Below are 19,813 nucleotides of genomic sequence, written 5' to 3' on the forward strand. Positions count from 1 at the left end.
ACTGCTTTCCGACCTTCCGGGTATATACCGAGAAGTGCAATCGCTGGATCGAATGGTAACTCTATATCTAGTTTTCTAAGGAACTGCCAGACTGACTTCCAGAGTGGTTGAACCATTATACAGTCCCACCAACAATGAATAAGAGTTCCAATTTCTCCACATCCCCTCCAGCATTTGTAGTTTCCTGTTTGTTTAATGGCAGCCATTCTAACCGGTGTTAGATGGTATCTCATTGTGGTCTTAATTTGCATCTCTCTAATAGCTAGTGAAGCTGAACATTTTTTCATGTGTTTCTTGGCCATTTGTATTTCCTCCTCAGAGAACTGTCTTTTCATATCTTTTGCCCATTTTATAATTGGGCTGTCTGTACTATTGTCATTGAGTTGTAGGATTTCTTTATATATTCAAGATACCAGTCTTTTGTCAGATACATGGTTTCCAAAATTTTTTTCCCATTGAGTTGGCTGCCTCTTTACCTTTTTGAGAAATTCCTTTGAGGTGCAGAAACTTCTAAGCTTGAGGAGTTCCCATTTATCTATTTTCTCTTTTGTTGCTTGTGCTTTGGGTGTGAAGCCTAGGAAGTGTCCGCCTAATACAAGGTCTTGAAGATGTTTTCCTACATTATCTTCTAGGAGTTTTATGGTACTTTCTTTTATATTGAGATCTTTGGTCCATTTTGAGTTAGTTTTTGTGTAGGGGGTGAGGTAGGGATCCTCTTTCATTCTTTTGGATATGGCTATCCAACTCTCCCAGCCCCATTTGTTGAAAAGACCATTATGACTCAGTTCAGTGACTTTGGGGGCCTTATCAAAGATCAGTCGGCCATAGATCTGAGAGTCTATCTCTGAATTCTCAATTCGATTCCATTGATCTATATGTCTATCTTTGTGCCAGTACCATGCTGTTTTGGCAACTGTGGCTTTATAATAAGCTTCAAAGTCAGGGAGTGTAAGTCCTCCCACTTCGTTTTTCTTTTTTAGAGTGTCTTTAGCAATTTGAGGCATCTTCCCTTTCCAAATAAATTTGATAACTAGCTTTCCAAGTCTGCAAAGTAGGTTGTTGGAATTTTCATTGGGATTGCATTGAATCTGTAGATGAGTTTGGGTAGAATTGACATCTTAATGACATTTAGCCTTCCTCTCCATGAACATGGAATATTTTTCCATCTTTTAAGGTCCCCTTCTATTTCTTTTAGTAGAGTTATGTAGTTTTCTTTGTATAGGTCTTTTGCATCTTTGGTTAAGTTTATTCCTAGGTACTTGATTTTTTTAGTTGCTATTGAAAATGGTATCTTTTTCTTGAGTGTCTCTTCAGTTTGTTCATTTCTAGCATATAGAAACATTACTGACTTATGTGCATTAATCTTGTATCCCACTACTTTGCTAAATTTGTTTATTAGCTCTAGTAGGTGTATCGTTGATTTCTCAGGGTTTTCTAGATATAAGATCATATCATCTGCAAACAATGACAGTTTTACTTCTTCTTTTCCAATTTGGATGCCTTTTATTTCTTTGTCTTGCCGGATTGCCCTGGCTAGCACTTCCAGCACAATGTTGAATAACAGTGGTGACAGCGGGCATCCTTGTCTTGTTCCTGATCTTAGAGGGAAGGCTTTCAGTCTCTCACCATTGAGTACTATGGTGGCTGTGGGTTTTTCATATATGCTCTTTATCATGTTGAGGAAGTTTCCTTCAATTCCTACCTTTTGAAGTGTTTTTATCAAAAAGGGATGTTGGATTTTGTCAAATGCTTTTTCGGCATCTATTGAGATGATGAATTGATTTTTCCCTTTTGACTTGTTAATGTGTTGTAATACATTGATTGATTTTCTTATGTTGAACCATCCTTGCATGCCTGGAATGAACCCCACTTGGTCATGGTGTATGATTTTTTTAATGTATCTTTGGATTCGATTTGCAAGTATTTTGTTGAGGATTTTTGCATCTATATTCATTAGGGAGATTGGCCGGTAGTTTTCCTTTTTTGTAGCATCTTTGCCTGATTTTGGTATTAGATTGATGTTAGCTTCATAAAATGAGTTAGGTAGTGTTCCATTTTCTTCAATGTTTTGAAAGAGTTTGAGTAAGATTGGTGTCAGTTCTTTCTGGAAAGTTTGGTAGAATTCCCCTGTGAAGCCATCTGGCCCTGGGCATTTATTTGTGGGAAGATTTTTGATGACTGATTGGATCTCTTTGCTTGTGATGGGTTGGTTGAGGTCTTCTATTTCTTCTCTGGTCAGTCTAGGTTGTTCATATGTTTCCAGGAAATTGTCCATTTCTTCTACATTATCCAGTTTGTTGCCATACAGTTGTTCATAATATCTTCTTATAATTTTTTTAATTTCTTCAGGATCTGCAGTTATGTCACCTTTTTCATTCATTATTTTGTTTATATGGGTCTTCTCTCTTTTTGATTTTGTCAGTCTAGCTAGGGGCTTGTCAATCTTGTTGATCTTCTCAAAGAACCAACTTTTGGTGATATTTATCCTCTCTATTGTTTTTTTGTTCTCTATGTCATTTTTTTCTGCTTTAATCCTTGTTATTTCTTTTCTTGTACTTGGTTTAGGATTGGTTTGCTGTTCATTTTCTAGCTTCTTCAGTTGATCCATTAGTTCTTTGATTTTGGCTCTTTCTTCCTTTTTAATATATGCGTTTAGTGCTATAAATTTCCCCCTTAGCACTGCTTTTGCTGCATCCCATAGGTTTTGGTATGTTGTGTTCTCATTTTCATTCGTCTCTATATATTTAGCAATTTCTCTTGCTATTTCTTCTTTAACCCACTGATTGTTTAGGAGTGTGTTGTTTAACCTCCAGGTATTTGTGAATTTTCTAAGTCTCTGATGGTTATTGACTTCTAATTGTATTCCATTGTGGTCAGAGAATGTGCTTTGAATAATTTCAATCTTTTTAAATTTATTGAGGCTTGTTTTATGTCCCAGCATATGATCTATTCTGGAGGAAGTTCCGTGAGCACTAGAAAAATATGTGTATCCTGGTGATTTGGGATGTAATGTCCTGTATATGTCTGTTAAATCTAATTCACTTATCAGATTGTTTAGGTTTTCAATTTCCTTATTGGTCTTCTGTCTGGTTGATCTATCTATAGGAGAGAGTGATGTGTTGAAGTCTCCCACAATTATTGTGGAAACATCAATTGCTTCCTTTAGTTTTGCCAGTGTTTCTCTCATGTATTTTGTGGCACCTTGATTGGGTGCATAGACATTTACGATTGTTATTTCTTCTTGTTGAATTGCCCCTTTTATTAGTATGTAGTGGCCTTCTTTGTCTCTCAAAACATCCCTGCATTTGAAGTCTATTTTATCTGAGATTAATATTGCTACACCTGCTTTCTTTTGGCTGTAGCTTGCATGAACTACTTTTTTCCATCCTTTCACTTTCAGTTTCTTTGTGTCCCTGTGTCTAAGATGAGTCTCTTGTATGCAACATGTTGATGGTTCATTTTTTTTGATCCATTCTGCGAATCTATATCTTTTAATTGGGGAGTTTAATCCATTTACATTCAACGTTATAACCGTGAAGGCATTTCTTGAATCAGCCATCTTATCCTTTGGTTTATGTTTGTCATATTTTTCCCCTCTGTCTATTAATATCCTTTATTGTACCCATACCGAATCTCTTTAGTACTGAACCTTTCTCCAAGTCTCTCTGTTCTTTCTTTGTTTCTCTGTCTGTAGGGCTCCCTTGAGTATCTCCAGTAGGGCAGGTCTCTTGTTAGCAAATTCTCTCAGCATTTGTTTGTCTGTGAAAAATTTAAGCTCTCCCTCAAATTTGAAGGAGAGCTTTGCTGGATAAAGTATTCTTGGCTGGAAATTTTTCTCACTCAGAATTTTAAATATATCGTGCCACTGCCTTCTCGCCTCCATGGTGGCTGCTGAGTAGTCACTACTTAGTCTTATGCTGTTTCCTTTGTATGTGGTGAATCGCTTTTCTCTTGCTGCTTTCAGAACTTGCTCCTTCTCTTCTGTGTTTGACAGTGTGATCAGTATATGTCTCGGAGTAGGTTTATTTGGATTTGTTCTATTTGGGGTTCGCTGAGCATTTATGATTTGTGTATTTATGTTGTTTAGAAGATTTGGGAAGTTTTCCCCAACAATTTCTTTGAATACTCTTCCTAGACCTTTACCCTTTTCTTCCCCTTCTGGGACACCAGTAAGTCTTATATTCGGACGTTTCATATTATCTATCATATCCCTGAGGTCCATTTCGATTTTTTCAATTTTTTTCCCCATTCTTTCTTTCAGGCTTTCATTTTCCATTCTGTCATCTTCCAGGTCACTGATTCATTGTTCAACTTCCTCTAGTCTTGTACTATGAGTGTCCAGAATCTTTTTAATTTGGTCAACAGTTTCTTTAATTTCCATAAGATCATCCATTTTTTTATTTAGTCTTGCAATGTCTTCTTTATGCTCTTCTAGGGTCTTCTTGATTTCCTTTGTATCCCGTACTATGGTCTCATTGTTCATCTTTAGTTCTTTGAGTAGCTTCTCTAGGTGCTGTGTCTCTTCTGATCTTTTGATTTGGGTGCTTGGGCTTGGGTTATCCATATCGTCTGGTTTTTTCATATGCTTTATAATTTTCTGTTGTTTTTGGCCTCGTGGCATTTGCTGAACTTGATAGGGTTCTTTTAGGATTTGTAGACCAATTGAAGTCCTTATCTCTGATTTATCAGATCTACAGCTTCGTGGAGTACACTTTCTCTAACTAACCAGCAGGTGGCGTCCACGAGCCACCTGTTCTCCACAAGCCAGTTCTCCCCTGCTTAGCCTTTTTGGTGAGTGGGGGAGTGAGTCTTGTGGGGTCCAATTGGTGTACGAAGCTTGCGTGTGTAGTTGGTGTTGCCTGCCCTGTATATGGGGCGTGTTTCTGGGCAGTCAGGGAGGGGGGGTGGCCCTAACAATCAAATCTCCCTGGTGATCCTAGAGTTTTAAAGCTGCTGCAATAGTCTAATACTTCAGTTCAGTCCTGCCACAGTTTGTCTCTGCCACTGACCCACAAGTCCTTGGTATTGGCGTATGGCTCCTGAGACTTGCAAGTGGGCCCCTCTTCCAGGCCGTGCACCCCGGGTCGTCTGTTGAGGGATGACTGTGCTATGTCATAGGTGAGTGCCGTCCCCCCAGGGCAGTTCTGGGCTGCTGGGCTGTGTAGGGAGGCTCCCAGTCTGCTGAAATGATGGCTGAATGGGGCTTTATTAATTCACACTGCTCCACCTTCCCAACTCTGGGACAATCAGCTGAGGTTGCAGGGAAGGCTAATGTCCACGCCCAGTTTTGTGGTGTGTGCCTGTTATTTGAAGCACTTCTGTCACACTGGGTTGTCTGGGGCAGTTCTGGGCTATGGGGCTGGCGATGGGCAGGAGTGTTTCCTGTCCACCAGGATGATGGCTGTGAGCGGACACCCCCCTTTTCTTGGGAAGTTGTGGTGTTTAGTGAATTTTCTCAGCCACTGGATTATTGCCTTTTGTCTCAGAGCTCTCTTAGTTCTGCTCTTGACTTGACCTGCCCAAATTGCAAGTCTTTGAAGCTTTCTGTATTGGGCTTCTTAGAGTAATTGTTTTAGAAAAAGAATAAAGGATTAAAAAAAAAAAAGGGCCCTCCTCAGAGATCTAATGGGTTATTAAAATGCTAAGAGACAAAGCAACCAGGGCCATTAAGGAAAGGTCCACAGGGCAGAGAGATCAGCTTTTCTTCGGGATTTGCATATGCGCCTCAGGGCCTGAGCTCTGCCCTTCCCCTTTCTATGTTCACCAGAACTCCAAAAATCCTCCGCTTTTATTTTGGAGGTTTTCGTGTTGTTTTTTTTCTATGCCTGTCTCCTCTCTGCTGGGCTGGCTGCTCTCAGATTCTCTGGTGTCTTGTCTCAGTCTATCTATGGTTGGAGTTTGGATCAGTAGAATGAGTTTCTGATAAGGGCTGCCACTGCAGTTCTCCCTTCTCCTTCCCAGAGCTGACAGCCCCTCCTCCCACGGGACTGAGCCTGGCAGGGAGGGGCGCGGGTCCCCTGGCCACAAAAACTTACAGATTTCGCTGATCTCAGCAGTTCCACATTTTCATGAGTGTTGTATGAAGTATGCCCAAAGTCAGATTGCTCTGTGGTGTCCAGTCCACGCAGTTCCTGGCTTTCTACCTACTTTCCTGGAGGAGTAACTAAAACATACAGCTCACCAGTCCGCCATCTTGCCCCGTCTCACCCATCTTTTACCTGGATATTGCAGTAGCCACCTAATTGGTCTCCCACTTCAACCCTGTCCAGATATAGTCTATTTTCAACAAAGGAGGCAGAGTGATTCTATAAAAATGTAAATCAGATCATGTAATACCTGTGTCCCAAACCAGTTTTTCCAGTGTCTCTCCATTTCACTCAGATAAAAGCCAAAGTGTTTACATGACCTGTATGGTTTGGCTCCCAGTCATGTCTCTGGACTCATCTTCACCTGTGTGTTCTGGTTCATCTCATTCCATTCTGGCCTCCTTGCTGGTCTGCAAATATGCCAGGGATGCTCCTGCTGTATAGTTTTTGCAAAGATTCTTTCTTCTGTTTGGAACATGCATCTCCCACTCCCTCATCTTCTCAGTCTTTGCTGAAATAATATCTTCTCAATGAATCCTGCCCTGTACTGTTTTTTCCCTACAGCATTCATTAATTTATGATTTACTATGTTTCTTCATTTGCCTTGCCACACTACTATGTAAGCTGTATGAGAGTGGGTATATTTATAGGTGTGTTCATTGATCTATCACAAGCATTCAGAACAGACTGGTACATAGTAGGCATTCAGTAAATATTTATTGAATGAATGAATAAGGCTTATTGAGAATAAGTGACAGAACCTGTGCTTCCATTGTACCCTTCCAATATCATGGCCAGTCAGAATTTTATATCAAAATTTAATATTTCAAAAATTGGGCTGGGTTGCAAGGGATAAGATTGATGAAACTCAGGTCACAGATATTTCTAGGAACACTCCCTCCTTTTTGGATAGTTTATGGGTGGATAATCTTAACAGCTAAAATTTTTCCCATGTGTAACTGAGTCCATGGTTTGAAAGTATTTTATTATACTCTTTTGTCAGCGTAGAGTTCCTATTTACAAACATTTCCTATCATGACTTTAGAGACGACCAAGTCCTTGTTCTAGATAACAGATCGAGAGTAATGAGCATGAGAGCCAGTGACAACAGACTGTGATATCATATCCCTCCATCTAAAAATGCCGTGAATCACAACATCTTCTTAGCTCTTAAGTTTTTAAGTAAAATCATTGTGCAAAGTGCTCTAATCCAACAGTCTGCAGTTTGAAGCAGGCACACAAAACTATGAAGGAAGGGGAGAACCTAAGATGGCGGCTAGGAGAGACAGGGCGAAAAACACCTCCGTGAAAAATACTAGATAGAGGCCAGAAAGTGACCCAGAACACCAGTTCCAGTGATGCACCAGCTGGACAGGGTCTGCTAAATCCACAGGGACCATGCACTTGGTGAAACCAGGAGTCTGCATTCTGAAACAAGTAAGTGAGTCTGCTGAATGTCTGGTAGCCACTCTGCGGTGTAGGGAAACCATGGGTTGGTGTTTGAAGGCAGACTAGTTCTTTTTTTAAAAAAACCCCAAAGCGGCTGCAGATACAGCAGCGAGAACCACACAGTGAAGCGCAGCAGGGAAGGGCTGTGCGAACGCCTCAATATCTGGCATGGAAGATAGCCTTCCACGCACCCACTGCTAGTTGTCTCTGAGTGAGGAGGGCAGAGGTGAGCCAAAAGGGGAAAAAAAACCAAGTCCCTTGCAGCCATCTTCCTGGTGGGCTGGGAACACTCCTGCCCGGCGCCGGAGCCACAGCCCAGAGCCATGCCAAGGGACCCAGTGTGGCAGAAAGTGTTTCTGGCAACACCGCACATACATCACAATATCGGGCGTGGACAATAGCCTTCGTGCACCCATGGCTAATTGTTGGAGCTGGGAAGGCGGAGCTGTGCAAAAAGGGGGAAATTAACACACCACATTCAGCCATCTTTACAGCAGGCTGGGAACACCCCTGCATGGCCCGGCAGCCCAGGGCTTCCCTTGAGGGATAGTGCGCACTTGTGATGTAGCACAGCCTTCCCTCAGCAAAGGCCCTAGAAGGGCACGGCTGGGAAGAGAAACCCACCCAGAAATCCCAGGGACCTACACTAATACCAAGGACTTGTGGGTCAGTGCACAGACAATCCGTGGTGAGACTGAAATGAAGGTTTAGACTCTTGGAACAGCCTTAAATCTCCAGGAACACCTGGGAGGTTTCATTATTAAAGTGGCCCTGCCTCCCTAACTGCTCAGACACACGCCCCACATTCAGGGCGGGCAGCACCAACAACACACCCAAACTTGGTGCACCAATTGGACCCCACAAGAACCAGACCCCTACACACCACAAAGACAAAGTTGGGGATAACTGACTTGAGGGGAATAGGTGACTTGTGGATGCCATCTGCTGGTTAGTTAGAGAAAGTATATGCCACCAAGCTGTAGATCTGACAAATTAGAGATTGGTGTCTGAATAATTCTTTACATCCTAAAAGAACCGTATCAAGTAAAGCAAATGCCAAGAGCCCAAAAACAACATAAAATTTTAAAGTATATGAAAAAACCAGATGATATGGATAACCTAAACCCAAACACCCAAATCAAAAGATCAGAGGAGACACAGTACCTGGAGCAATTAATCAAAGAACTAAAGACAAACAACAAGAGCATGGCACAGGATATAAAGGACATGAAGAAGACCCTAGAAGAGCATAAAGAAGACATTGCAAGAGTAAATAAAAAAATAGATGACCTTATGGAAATAAAATAAACTGTTGATCAAATTAAAAAGATTCTGGATACTCATAGTACAAGACTAGAGGAAGCTGAACAATGACTCAGCAACCTTGAGAACCACAGAATGGAAAAATGAAAGAACAAAAGAAAGAATGGGGAAAAAAGTCAAAAAAATTGAAGTGGATCTCAGGGATATGAGAGATAAAATAAAATGTCCAAATATAAGACTCATTTGTATCCCAGAAGGGGAAGAGAAGGGTAAAGGTATAGAAAGAGTATTCAAATAAATTGTTGGGGAAAACTTCCCAAACCTTCCACACAACATAAATACACAAAGCATAAATGCCCAGAGAATTCCAAATAGAATAAATCCAAATAAACCCACTCCAAGACATATTTTGATCAGACTGTCAAATACTGAAGAGAAGGAGCAAGTTCTGAAAGAAGCAAGAGAAAAGCAATTCACCACATACAAAGGAAACAACATAAGACTAAGTAGTGACTACTCAGCGGCCACCATGGAGGTGAGAAGGCAGTGGCATGACATATTTAATATTCTGAGAGAGAAAAATTTCTAACCAAGAATACTTTATCCAGCAAAACTCTCCTTCAGATTTGAGAGAGAAGCTTAAATTTTTCACAGACAAACAAATGCTGAGAGATTTTGCTAATAGAAGACCTGCCCTACTTCAGATGCTAAAGGGAGCCCTATCAACAGAGAAACAAAAAAAGGAGAGAGAGAGATAGAAAAATTTAACAGACATATATAGAACATTACATCCCAAATCACCAGGATACACATTCTTCTCTAGTGGTCACGGAACTTTCTCCAGAATAGACCATAGGCTGGGACATAAGACAAGCTTCAATAAATTAAAAAAAAATTGGAATTATTCAAAGCACATTCTCTGACCACAGTGGAATACAAATAGAAGTCAATGATCATCAGAGACTCAGAAAATTCACAAACACCTGGAGGTTAAAAATGAAGGGGAGATGAAAACATTCCCAGATAATCAAAAGCTGAAGGACTTTGTCACCAGTAGATCAGTCCTATAAGAAAGGCTAAAGGGAATTGTACAGGCTCAAAGGGACACTAAACAATTGACTGAAACCACATGAAGAAATAAAGATTTCCAGTAAAGATCACATGGTAAATATAAATACAAATACTACTGTATTTTTGATTTGTAACTCCACTATTTACTTCCTACGGGATCTAAAGTACGTAAAGTGTAATGATAAATCAGTGGTTTTGGACTCAATGTAAAATATGTAATTTTTCACAAGTACTACATAAAGTTGGGGGAATGGAGGAGTATAGGGACATAGTTTATGTGTCCTATTGAAGTTAAATTGGTATCAAAAAAAACAAGATTGCTATAGACTTAAGATGTTAAATTAAGCCCCATGGTAAACACAAAGAAAGTATCAGAGAATATGATCATAGAGATGAAAAGTAGAGTATGGGTTATGAGAAGTGGGGGAAGGGGCAATGGGGAGTTAATAAGAAATGAGGGTAGGGTTTCTGTTTGGGGTGAAGGGAAATTTCTAGTAATGGATGGTGGGAAGGTGATGGCATTGCAACATTGTGAATGTAATTAATCCCACTAAATGGAATGCTTGGGAGGGGTTGGAATGGGAAGGTTTATGCTGTGTATATGTTTCCACAATTAAAAAAAAAGACAGTCTAAATAGATAATGACAATTAAATGCCATAGATGATCCTGGATGAGATCTAAGAATGGAGGAGAAAAGGCTCAAGAGGACACAACTGGTACATAAGGAAAAAAATGAAATATAGAATGTAAGCTTTATATCAATGTTAAATTTCTTGAACTTCTTAACTACACTTAATGTGATTACATAAATGAATATTCTTGTTCATAGGAAATGTATATGTAAATTATATTATTTGTTCAAGGATGTGTGCAACTTGCTCTCGTATGTTCAGAAGACAGAGCAATAGGTGATGGATGATAGACTGAGAGGGAGGGAGGGAGGGAGGGAAAGAAAGAAATGGTACAATGACAAAATATTAAAGTTGGTAGATTGGGGTATCGGTGGAGGCGGGTTGGGATATGCTGGAGTTCCGTGTATGGGGTTTGTATTAGTTTTGCAACTGTTACTGTAAGTTTGAATTTATTTCAAAATAAAAATAAAAAAACTCATCACTTAAGATTTGCATATTTAATTGTATGTAAATATTAAAAATGAATAAACTAAAAATATTGAACTCCAAAAAAAAAAAAAACTATGAAGAAAAGAGTATAGCAGAAACCATTGAGATACTGTGCTGATGTTTTCTTTGGCTTAGACCTTCATTCTGAACAGGGAAGATAAGATTTTAATAATACAGTGGCTATATAGGTTATTCACTTAATCAACAGCATTTATCGAGTGACTAAGACTTTGTTATGCACCATGTTTACAGGGAATCATATAGAACCCACAGCTTAAAGAAACACAGGGTCGAAACAAGTAATTACGATATATTGGGTTGATTGCTTCTGCCACGAGGCCACTAACTGGTTTGATTTGGACTACAAATGATTGTCCTGGTCTTGGGGTCATCTAACATCCTAATGGGGGAGAAGCAGCATTTTGTACATGGCTGCCACCACACAGTGTGGCCTTACACTTGACACTTGATATTTTTGATCCTCTGTTCCCCATTTGTAACATTGGGATATTGGTAACCAACTGTCAAACATTGTAGTGAGGGTTGGTGAAAATGTATATAACATATGTGCCTGGTACAAAATAGATGCTCATGAATGATGCCTATTATTATTACGGTTGTTGTTATTATTATTAAATGTTTAAGTCTATGAAAAACACGAAGAATTGTGTGTATGTGTGTGTTATTTTTTATTTTGAGAACTTAAATTGATGGGAGAGATTGAGACTATAAAAATAATGTAACTTTGTTTAGCATGCAGGTTATCACCCATACCTTGGTTGCCTAGTGATGACTTTGGCAGTTCTTCAGCCTCTTCTGGCAGCCTTCAGGCCATCTTTACATAGTCCAAGGTACTTAATAGCTTTTAGAGATAAATATTCTTAAAATGTGGATATCATTAGTTGGTAAACTCCCTTTTCAGTCAGTGGAAACACTTTGCATTTTATAAAACTTAGTGACAAATTTTTTTTTACTTTAACATGCTTTAAAATATGTTTCCAATAGCTAATTCCTAGGCAATAAGGGAAATTGAATGCTTTTTATTCTTTTGTGAATTAATTGTAATTCCTTCACTTTTAAAAGTACTGACTGGTTCTTTACTTTGGTAGAAGGCAAATATTCAACTGGACTCATTGGAGTATGGGAACAGCTGCTAGAATAATAGCAGGTAGGTAATTGTGATGCCACTTATTCATATATAATTGCTGGTTGTTTATATTGCAAGTTGTAATTTGGCTTAAATGATTTTTAGATGCATTAGTAATTGGAGTAATTGCTTGTGTAGGAGAAATCAGCCTTAAACATTGAATTCCACAAAGTAATTTCTGGAGGTAACTAAGTCATTTCAGTTTTAAATTTAAGGTTTTTTAAAATGACTTTAAAAACTGCTTTTAAGACTTTTTAGCATTTGCCTTTGCCAAGTATAAACTATGCTGTTAGCCAAACATCTGAGCAGCTCAAATTACAAGTTGCTTATGAGTTGCTTATGGCAGGAGTTAGCTGTTGGGTTCAAGCCGTCCACCTCCAGGTCCTTTCCAATTGGCAGTTTCCTTCCAGGGTAAGGTGAGTTTCAAAAGTTAAGCATGATTATCCAAGTATATGTTTCTTTTTCATTCTTTGTTATCAAGTTCAAGAAATTTAACATTGTTATAAAGCTTACATCTATATTCTAGTTTTTTTTTCATATGTTCCAGTAATGTCCTTTTGGAAACATTTTCTCCTTTATTAGTTTCAGTACAAGATTGTGGATTGCATTTAATTGTCATTGTCACTTTAGTTGCTATATATATTTTTTTAATTGTAGAAACACATATACAGTAAAAAATTTGCCCCTCTCAACTACTTCCAAACATACCATTCAGTGGGTTAATGACATTCACAATGTTGTGCTACCTTCACCACCATCCGTTTCCAGAACTCTCCCATCACTCCAAACAGAAACCTTATACCCATTATGCATTAACTCCCCATTCTCCCTCCCCTTTGCCCCGGTAACCTATACTTATGCTCGACTTTCTGTCTCTATGAATGTGTATATTCTAGCTGTTTCATGTGAGTGGAATTGTACAATATTTATCCCTTTGTGTCTAATTTATCTCACTTAACATGTCTTCAGGGTTCATCTTTGTTGTAGTATGTATCAGAACTTCTTTCTTTTTTAAGGCCAAATAACAGTACATTGTACCTGTATACTACATTTTATTTAATCATTCATCCAAGGATGGATATTTGAATTGTTTCCACCTTTTGGCTCTTGTGAATAATGGTGCTCTGGACATCAATGTACAAATATCTATCTGAGTCCTGGCTTTCAGTTCTTTTGGGTATATACCTATAACTGGGGTTGCTAAATCATATGGTAGCTCTATGTTTAACTTTTTGAGGAATTGCCAAACTATTTTCCCACAGCAGTTGCACCATTTTATATTTCCCACAAGCAATGTACTAATATTCTTATTTCTCTGCATCCTTGCCAGCACTTATTTTCCATCTATTTTTTTCTTTTAATAGTAGCCATTCTAGTGGGCATGAGGTGGTTTCTCATTATGGTTTTGATTTGCATTTCCCAAATGGCTAACAATATTGAGCATCTTTTCATGTGGTTTCTGGCCACTTGTATCTCTTCTTTGGAGAAATATCTATTGAAGTCCTTTGCCTATTTTTAAATTGGGGTTGTCTTTTTGTTGTTCAATTGTAGGAATTCTTTATATATTCTTAATGTTAAAATCTTAATAGATATATTGTTTCTGAATATTTTCTCCCATTAAGTTGGTTGTGTTTTCACTTTCTTGATAATATTCTTTGGTGCACAAAAGTTTTAATTTTGATGAAGCCTCATTTATCTATATTTTTCTTTTATTGCCCGTGCTTTCAATGTAAAGTGTAAGAATCCTTGCCTAATACTAGTTCTTAAAAGATATTTCCCTATCTTTTCTTCTAACAGTTTTGTAGTTTTAGCTCTTATATTTAGGCCTTTGATTCATTTTAAGTTAATTTTCATATATGGCATGAAGTATGGGTCCACTTTCATTTTTTGCATGTGAATATCCAGTTTTCCCAGCATCATTTGTTGAAAAGACTATTCTTTCCCTCTTGAGTGAATTTGGCACCCTTGTCAAAAATCAGTTGACCATAGATGTTGTGGGTTTATTTCTGCATTATCAATTCTATTCCATTGGTCTATAAGTCCGTCCTTATCCAAATACATTTTGCTGCCTTGTATAATAAATAGCAAAGCTTGTACCTCCTACCTGAACATCTCTTTAGTCTAGGGGGATTCTTTGTAGAAGGAAGACTACAATCAGCAATAGTTGCCATAACGTTTCTTCTTTCCTTCTTTGCAGACTTAAAACTTTTTGGTAAGGTTGAGTGCCTTTTTTTTTACCCATTGGTTGATTATAATTTCCCGTCTTACCCTATATGGCCTTACAATAAAAAAGCTTAAATTAACTATGTGGTTTTAAATATTATTCACCTAATTCTTTTCATCTGTTTTATTTGCTATAATACATGTATATACGAACAAAATTACCTTTCTTGGTGGAGACCAAATCTGAATATAATTTTTTTTTATCTTAGTGGCAACAATGTTCCTGGGAATGGATTTACCAGGACTGAATCTTCCTGATCCGCAGAAAACATTTGCAATGATTGGATTTGTAGTTTGGCATGTTGGGACTGAGATTGTTCTGGAGATACATGCTTACCGACTCACTCGGAAAGGTAACCTGCACAAAAAGGCATGCTATGCGGAATCACTTTTATATAAACTATTGAAATATAATTAAATAGGTTCCTGGTGCTAATAGTTGAATGACACATGGTAGCTCACTAAAAATCTTTGTTGTGATTACTCAGCCAGTTTTAGAAATTGTGGATATTTTCTGCCTTTGTTCTTTACATTCATTAGTATTGGTATTTGCGAATAAATATAAGGGAAAGATTTTAGGTTTTATGTCTTAGGGAAGAAGCCTTTCCTCGTAAGTATTTTTTATTTTGCATACTGGTCTGAGTTGGAGCTGGCACATGCTAAGTACCCTGAATGCCGGAACTGAGGGAACTCTGAGAGAGGAAGAGGAGATACCCAGAATCAACCTACTAGAGATTCAGGCAAATTTTACCTACTAGACAAATTAACGATGGGCTGTCACTTTGATTGCCAGATGCACAGATGCATAGCTAGCTAGCTGTCATGCTAGATGGAAAAACCTGCTTTGCCTGTGCTCTCTAGTTCCAGGCAAGGTCAAGATACCTATAGCCACCATTAGGAGTGGAGAGATTAGTAGAGAATGGATTGCATTTTTAATGAGCTTGGATTCTAGGCTAAGTGTCCTCTGTGTCCTTTCAAGTTTTTAGCCTCCAAATTGGTAGGTGAATGTGGTCTTCGAAAAGCAAAAAACTCTTTGTTGTCTAATGTCTATGTTATGAACCCTGGAATGAACCTGGGTGGCTTTTAGAAGCTGCGGTAGTAAATATCTGTCCTGTCATTTTTGGTTCTTGATAAGGTTACATATATGGGCCTTTTGATGACCACTGAATTATGGCTTGTAGTTTAAAATACATACATATTTAATGCTTGGATTGTTGGGACTTTGATGTGGTGTTTATTGAGTAGAAGAGGAGAACATATTTTTAAGTCCCGTGACAGGTGTGTGCTAGAGCTAGCTTGTCTCAATTTGTGAGAGCCTTAAATATTCAGGAAGTGTGCAACAATTAGTAGCTTGAAATTGGCTATGGTAGAAGAATTTACACCCTGGAAATCAGCAAATGCTACAAATCAGGGCTTTTGCTTTTTTGATGGTTAGTTTACCAGTAAACCATCAGCCTTGATAAACTTATGTTGTTGTTCTTGGCAGTTGAAATATTGGATGATGCTAGAATTCAGATCCTCCAGTCATTTGCTGCAAATGAAGCAGAAGTAAGTCCCTTTTTTCTTATTTATTGACATTAACCTTAATGGTGGTAATTTCTTTTTTTTTTCATGTCTCCATTTTTTTTTCAGAGCCATGCATTTAAAAAGGTGGTGTTTGCAATTTATGTCTGTGGAAATGTGACTTTTCTCATCATACTCTTATCTACAATCAACCAGCTATGAGCAGGGAAAGGCCTTGGCTTTTGCAGACCAGGTGATAATTATCATCAGGCCAAAGACACTTGAAGTTTGTACTGACTGCCTTGAGCATATTCTTGAATTCTAACTTGGAAGACCAGGAACACATTTATGGAGGAATTCTGAAGTCTGGTCTTTAGAGAACAACATTCAGAAGGGTCATACAGACTGCAAACTGATGGCAAGCTTTTGGGTAATTTTGGGTCTTAAAAGGAAGGTTGTTGCTTGATGAGAAATTACTCTCAAACATTTTCTGCATTGAGAGTTTTAAGAATGTTGTTATCTACAAAAATAAACAAGAACCATTTGGGAAAACAACAAATAAATATGTCAGTAGGATAAAAAGAAGATTTTATTAATAAATACATTTTGGAAAATGAAAGTGCTGTGATACTTTAAACACTAATTTTTACTAGTTTATCTGAAGGTTTTCTCGTAGATTTGTGTAAAGTGTTGCTTCTTTAGATAAGGTGGTAGCAGGGAGGTATCGTGCGTTTTATTAACATTTAAATATACTACATTTAACTACATTTAAATTAGCATTTAATATCACTTAAATATAATATAAATATTATCATTTATTCCTTAGCAATGAAGTACAAGTATGCACTTTCTGCTTAGAGACCACATGTATTCAGCTACAGAGCTGAAATGACATTTTATATGCTAATTGCTTTGACTGTAAGATTTAAGTCCTAAAGCATTTGGAGATTGTTGACTTCCATTGCAAAATTAATAAAACTTAATCCTTGCAAACATATCTTAACAGTTGTTCTCTCCTTGCAGAAATAGAATATGATTGATTCAGTTTATCAGTTCTTGATGCTCCAATAAAAAGTTATCAGTGTTATTTTCCTTCCTAGTCCAATAATTTATCTTCTGTTTATGGCCAGGTCTTATATTTGCTTTGAGGCCTTCTAGTCAGGGGGTGGTGCTCTAACACCGAAGTACTGCTATAATCCTGTATCCTTGTGCTGCAATTCATTTTTAGCACTTAGTTAACATCATGAGATGGCATTTCTCTTAGATTTCACCAAATCTTCTTCATCTTCATTTTAAAATTTTTTGCTTTTTTTTTGGGGGGGAGGGGGTAGGGGTTGTGCAGCAGAAACACAAACTAGGGATCATAGTTGTTATTTTCTGATTTCATTTCTGTTGCTCGTTTGTTTTCTAACCATGATTATTTATAAAAATTGTTTGTTATTTCCCTTTACATTCCCTTGACCCTGTTAACAAATCACTGTAACTTGTTAGGCAAAGGAAACAAGCAAAACTTAGACATTCTTAAAATAAAAAAGTTTAAGCAGTCATACTTAACTGTTTCTTTAGGTGTTCTTTCTGATTATGTTATAGTTTCTGTTTGGCCCAAGTACCTCATTTCTATTTGGTATAAATACTGGCCTCAGCCATGTAGCGTACCTTTTTTACTGTGTAAAATCATTTGGAATTTCTGTTTTTGGTCCTTTTATTGGTATTTATCCAAAGAAGCTTAGAGTTTAAATGTGAACATTTGTGTTCATCTTCTATAAGTGCCAGACTTTACTACTACAGTCTAAGTTTTCCATTTCAGTGTCTTTATTTAAAAAAAAAAAACTTTTAATATAGCAAATCAAGTGTATGCTAAAATAATTTCCTCCAGTTTTTCATTAAAAGGGATTTGAAAGTTAATAAATTTCTCTTAATATATTTTATTCTATTTATGACAAGGAAAAATTCTTTTAAGGGAAAAGTGTGTTTGGTTTTCAAAATATGTGAACTTGTGGGATTTTCCAGTGCTGAGCTTAAGGTGTTTTAGCTTTTTCATTTTCACTGATTCATCTGTTGGTACTATTTTGATATCTCATCCTTTGCCATACAAAGTTGTCCTAAGAAATATTTTGTTTCCCAATATTAATAAACCAAATATTTTCTTTAGGTCCAAATTAGAATTCTTCTGTTTATTGGTGGTTGATATCCAGAAATTGAACATGCCTATCCTTCACTCCTCTCGGTTTTTCTTCTAATTTCTATAATTAACAATCTTAGTGTTTTCTTTTTATTTCTTGTGATAGGAATGATTGTTAAATGAAATGCCTTTATATCTTTAGCAATGTTGCCAAAAATGGTGAGCAAAACCATACTTTTTTTCTATAAAATGAAAAGTATGTTTTTTGAAAAAATGGAACAAATTCTAGAAAATTGTGATTAGGGTAGCATTTATAACTGAGACCATTTTTGCTTTTATTATTTTCTGTTCTGTGGAAATCAATCTGCAGTGCATGGGTAGCCTGTAGAATAAGTTATGAAATACATGAATCAAATTCACTTTAGTACTTAGTTGGTTTTTATCAGGATTTTAAAACCCTTTCAGATTATGTTTTGTTCCAGTGTTGACTTGGCTCTAATGTGTGTTAAGTGATACCTCATCCCTTCTACATCCTGCCCCTGTCCAGGATGCAGTGGGAAAAGACGCAGCAGATGCCAGCTAGGAAGCTCTAGGGCACATGTCACTTTTGGATGAAATTTTATTTATCTATGTACTCTGCTGAAACAGGAAAAGAAAAAGAGAACAAAGGCTCCGTTCATGATAATCCATTATAGATGGGAATGAAAGAATGGGTTTTTCTAAGCTTTTCTCAAATCAGGTAAGGATACACACTGTTCTTACCCAATCCTGCTTCTTTCCTCCTTGCCCAACCTCCACTGGGCTCACCCAAGTCATAGATAGTCACCTGCCTGGAATGCTTTCCCTGTGCCTCTCTTCCTAGTAAAAGCTAGTTTATCAAGTTCTGGCTCAAGTTCTTCCTTCTACCGAGACCCTTCCCCTATTCTCTACCTAACACAGTCTCTCCTTATCCTTACCATCCTTGGGTGGTGTTCCGGTTTGTTAAAGCTTCAGGAAATGCAAAATACCAGAAATGGATTGGTTTTTATAAAGGGGTTTATTAAGTTACAGATTTACAGATCTAAGGCCATAAAAGTGTCTAAACTAAGGCATCAACAAGAGGATGCCTTCACTGAAGAACCAATGTCATCTGGGCTTCCTCTGTCACGTGGGAAGGCACATGGTGATGTCTGCTGGTCCTTCTCTCCTGGGTTCCAGTTTCAAAATGGCTTTCTCCAAAATGTCTCTGGAAGTTTTCTCTCTAAGCATCTCTCTGCTCTCCTCAAAGTGTCTCTTCCTTTTACCCGCTCATAGAGGGAGCCAGTAAACTAATTAAGACCCACCTTGACTGGGCAGGTTCAGGTGAAAATAATCTAATCAAAAGGTCCCACCCGTCATAGATCTGCACCCACAAGATTGGATTAAAAGAACATGGCTTTTGTGAGGTAAATAAAAGATTCCAACCAGCATAGGTGGGAGGCAGCTGATCTGTAAATAAAAGCATGTTTGCTTGTTCATTTAGAAGCTGTGCATCCTTGGGCAAGTCACACATTTTCTCTGAGCCTTGTTCTGACATCTGTAAAGCCCATCTTACAGGACAGTTGTAAGGACTGAATCAGGTGATACCAGCAAAAGGTGCTTTGTTCATGTCATAATACCTCATAAATGTCAAGCAATATTTAAAATACCTGTCAGCACCAAATCATTGGCATTTGATTGTAGTGTTAGAGTATAATAATTTTTGCATATAAAACATGGTTTTTTATTTTATACAAATATTTGCCTTATTTCTGCTATTGGATTTTATGTTTGGGTGAAAAAGCTCTGGGGTTTTACTGATCAAAAACT

At 37.8% G+C, this 19,813-nt stretch overlaps 1 protein-coding gene across 3 annotated transcripts in view; it reads left to right on the top strand.

Annotated features, from left to right (window-relative positions):
- FRRS1 (ferric chelate reductase 1) overlaps positions 1 to 17,413 on the top strand; it is an 82,309-nt gene extending 64,896 nt beyond the window's left edge. For 2 of the 3 annotated variants that reach the window (XM_037826560.1, XM_037826561.1), the window contains exons 12-16: positions 11,745 to 11,842; positions 12,101 to 12,159; positions 14,571 to 14,714; positions 15,848 to 15,909; positions 15,994 to 17,413. In XM_037826560.1, coding sequence (XP_037682488.1) covers positions 11,745 to 11,842; positions 12,101 to 12,159; positions 14,571 to 14,714; positions 15,848 to 15,909; positions 15,994 to 16,086 — 456 coding nt within the window. In that variant the 3' untranslated portion in view covers positions 16,087 to 17,413. The remainder of the gene's footprint in view (positions 1 to 11,744; positions 11,843 to 12,100; positions 12,160 to 14,570; positions 14,715 to 15,847; positions 15,910 to 15,993) is intronic. The other variant, XM_037826562.1, reaches the window with a different exon arrangement.
- Positions 17,414 to 19,813: the final 2,400 nt, after the last annotated feature.

The sequence above is a fragment of the Choloepus didactylus genome, chromosome 2 (genome assembly GCF_015220235.1).
Source record: "Choloepus didactylus isolate mChoDid1 chromosome 2, mChoDid1.pri, whole genome shotgun sequence".
NCBI classification, from domain to species: Eukaryota; Metazoa; Chordata; class Mammalia; order Pilosa; family Megalonychidae; genus Choloepus; species Choloepus didactylus.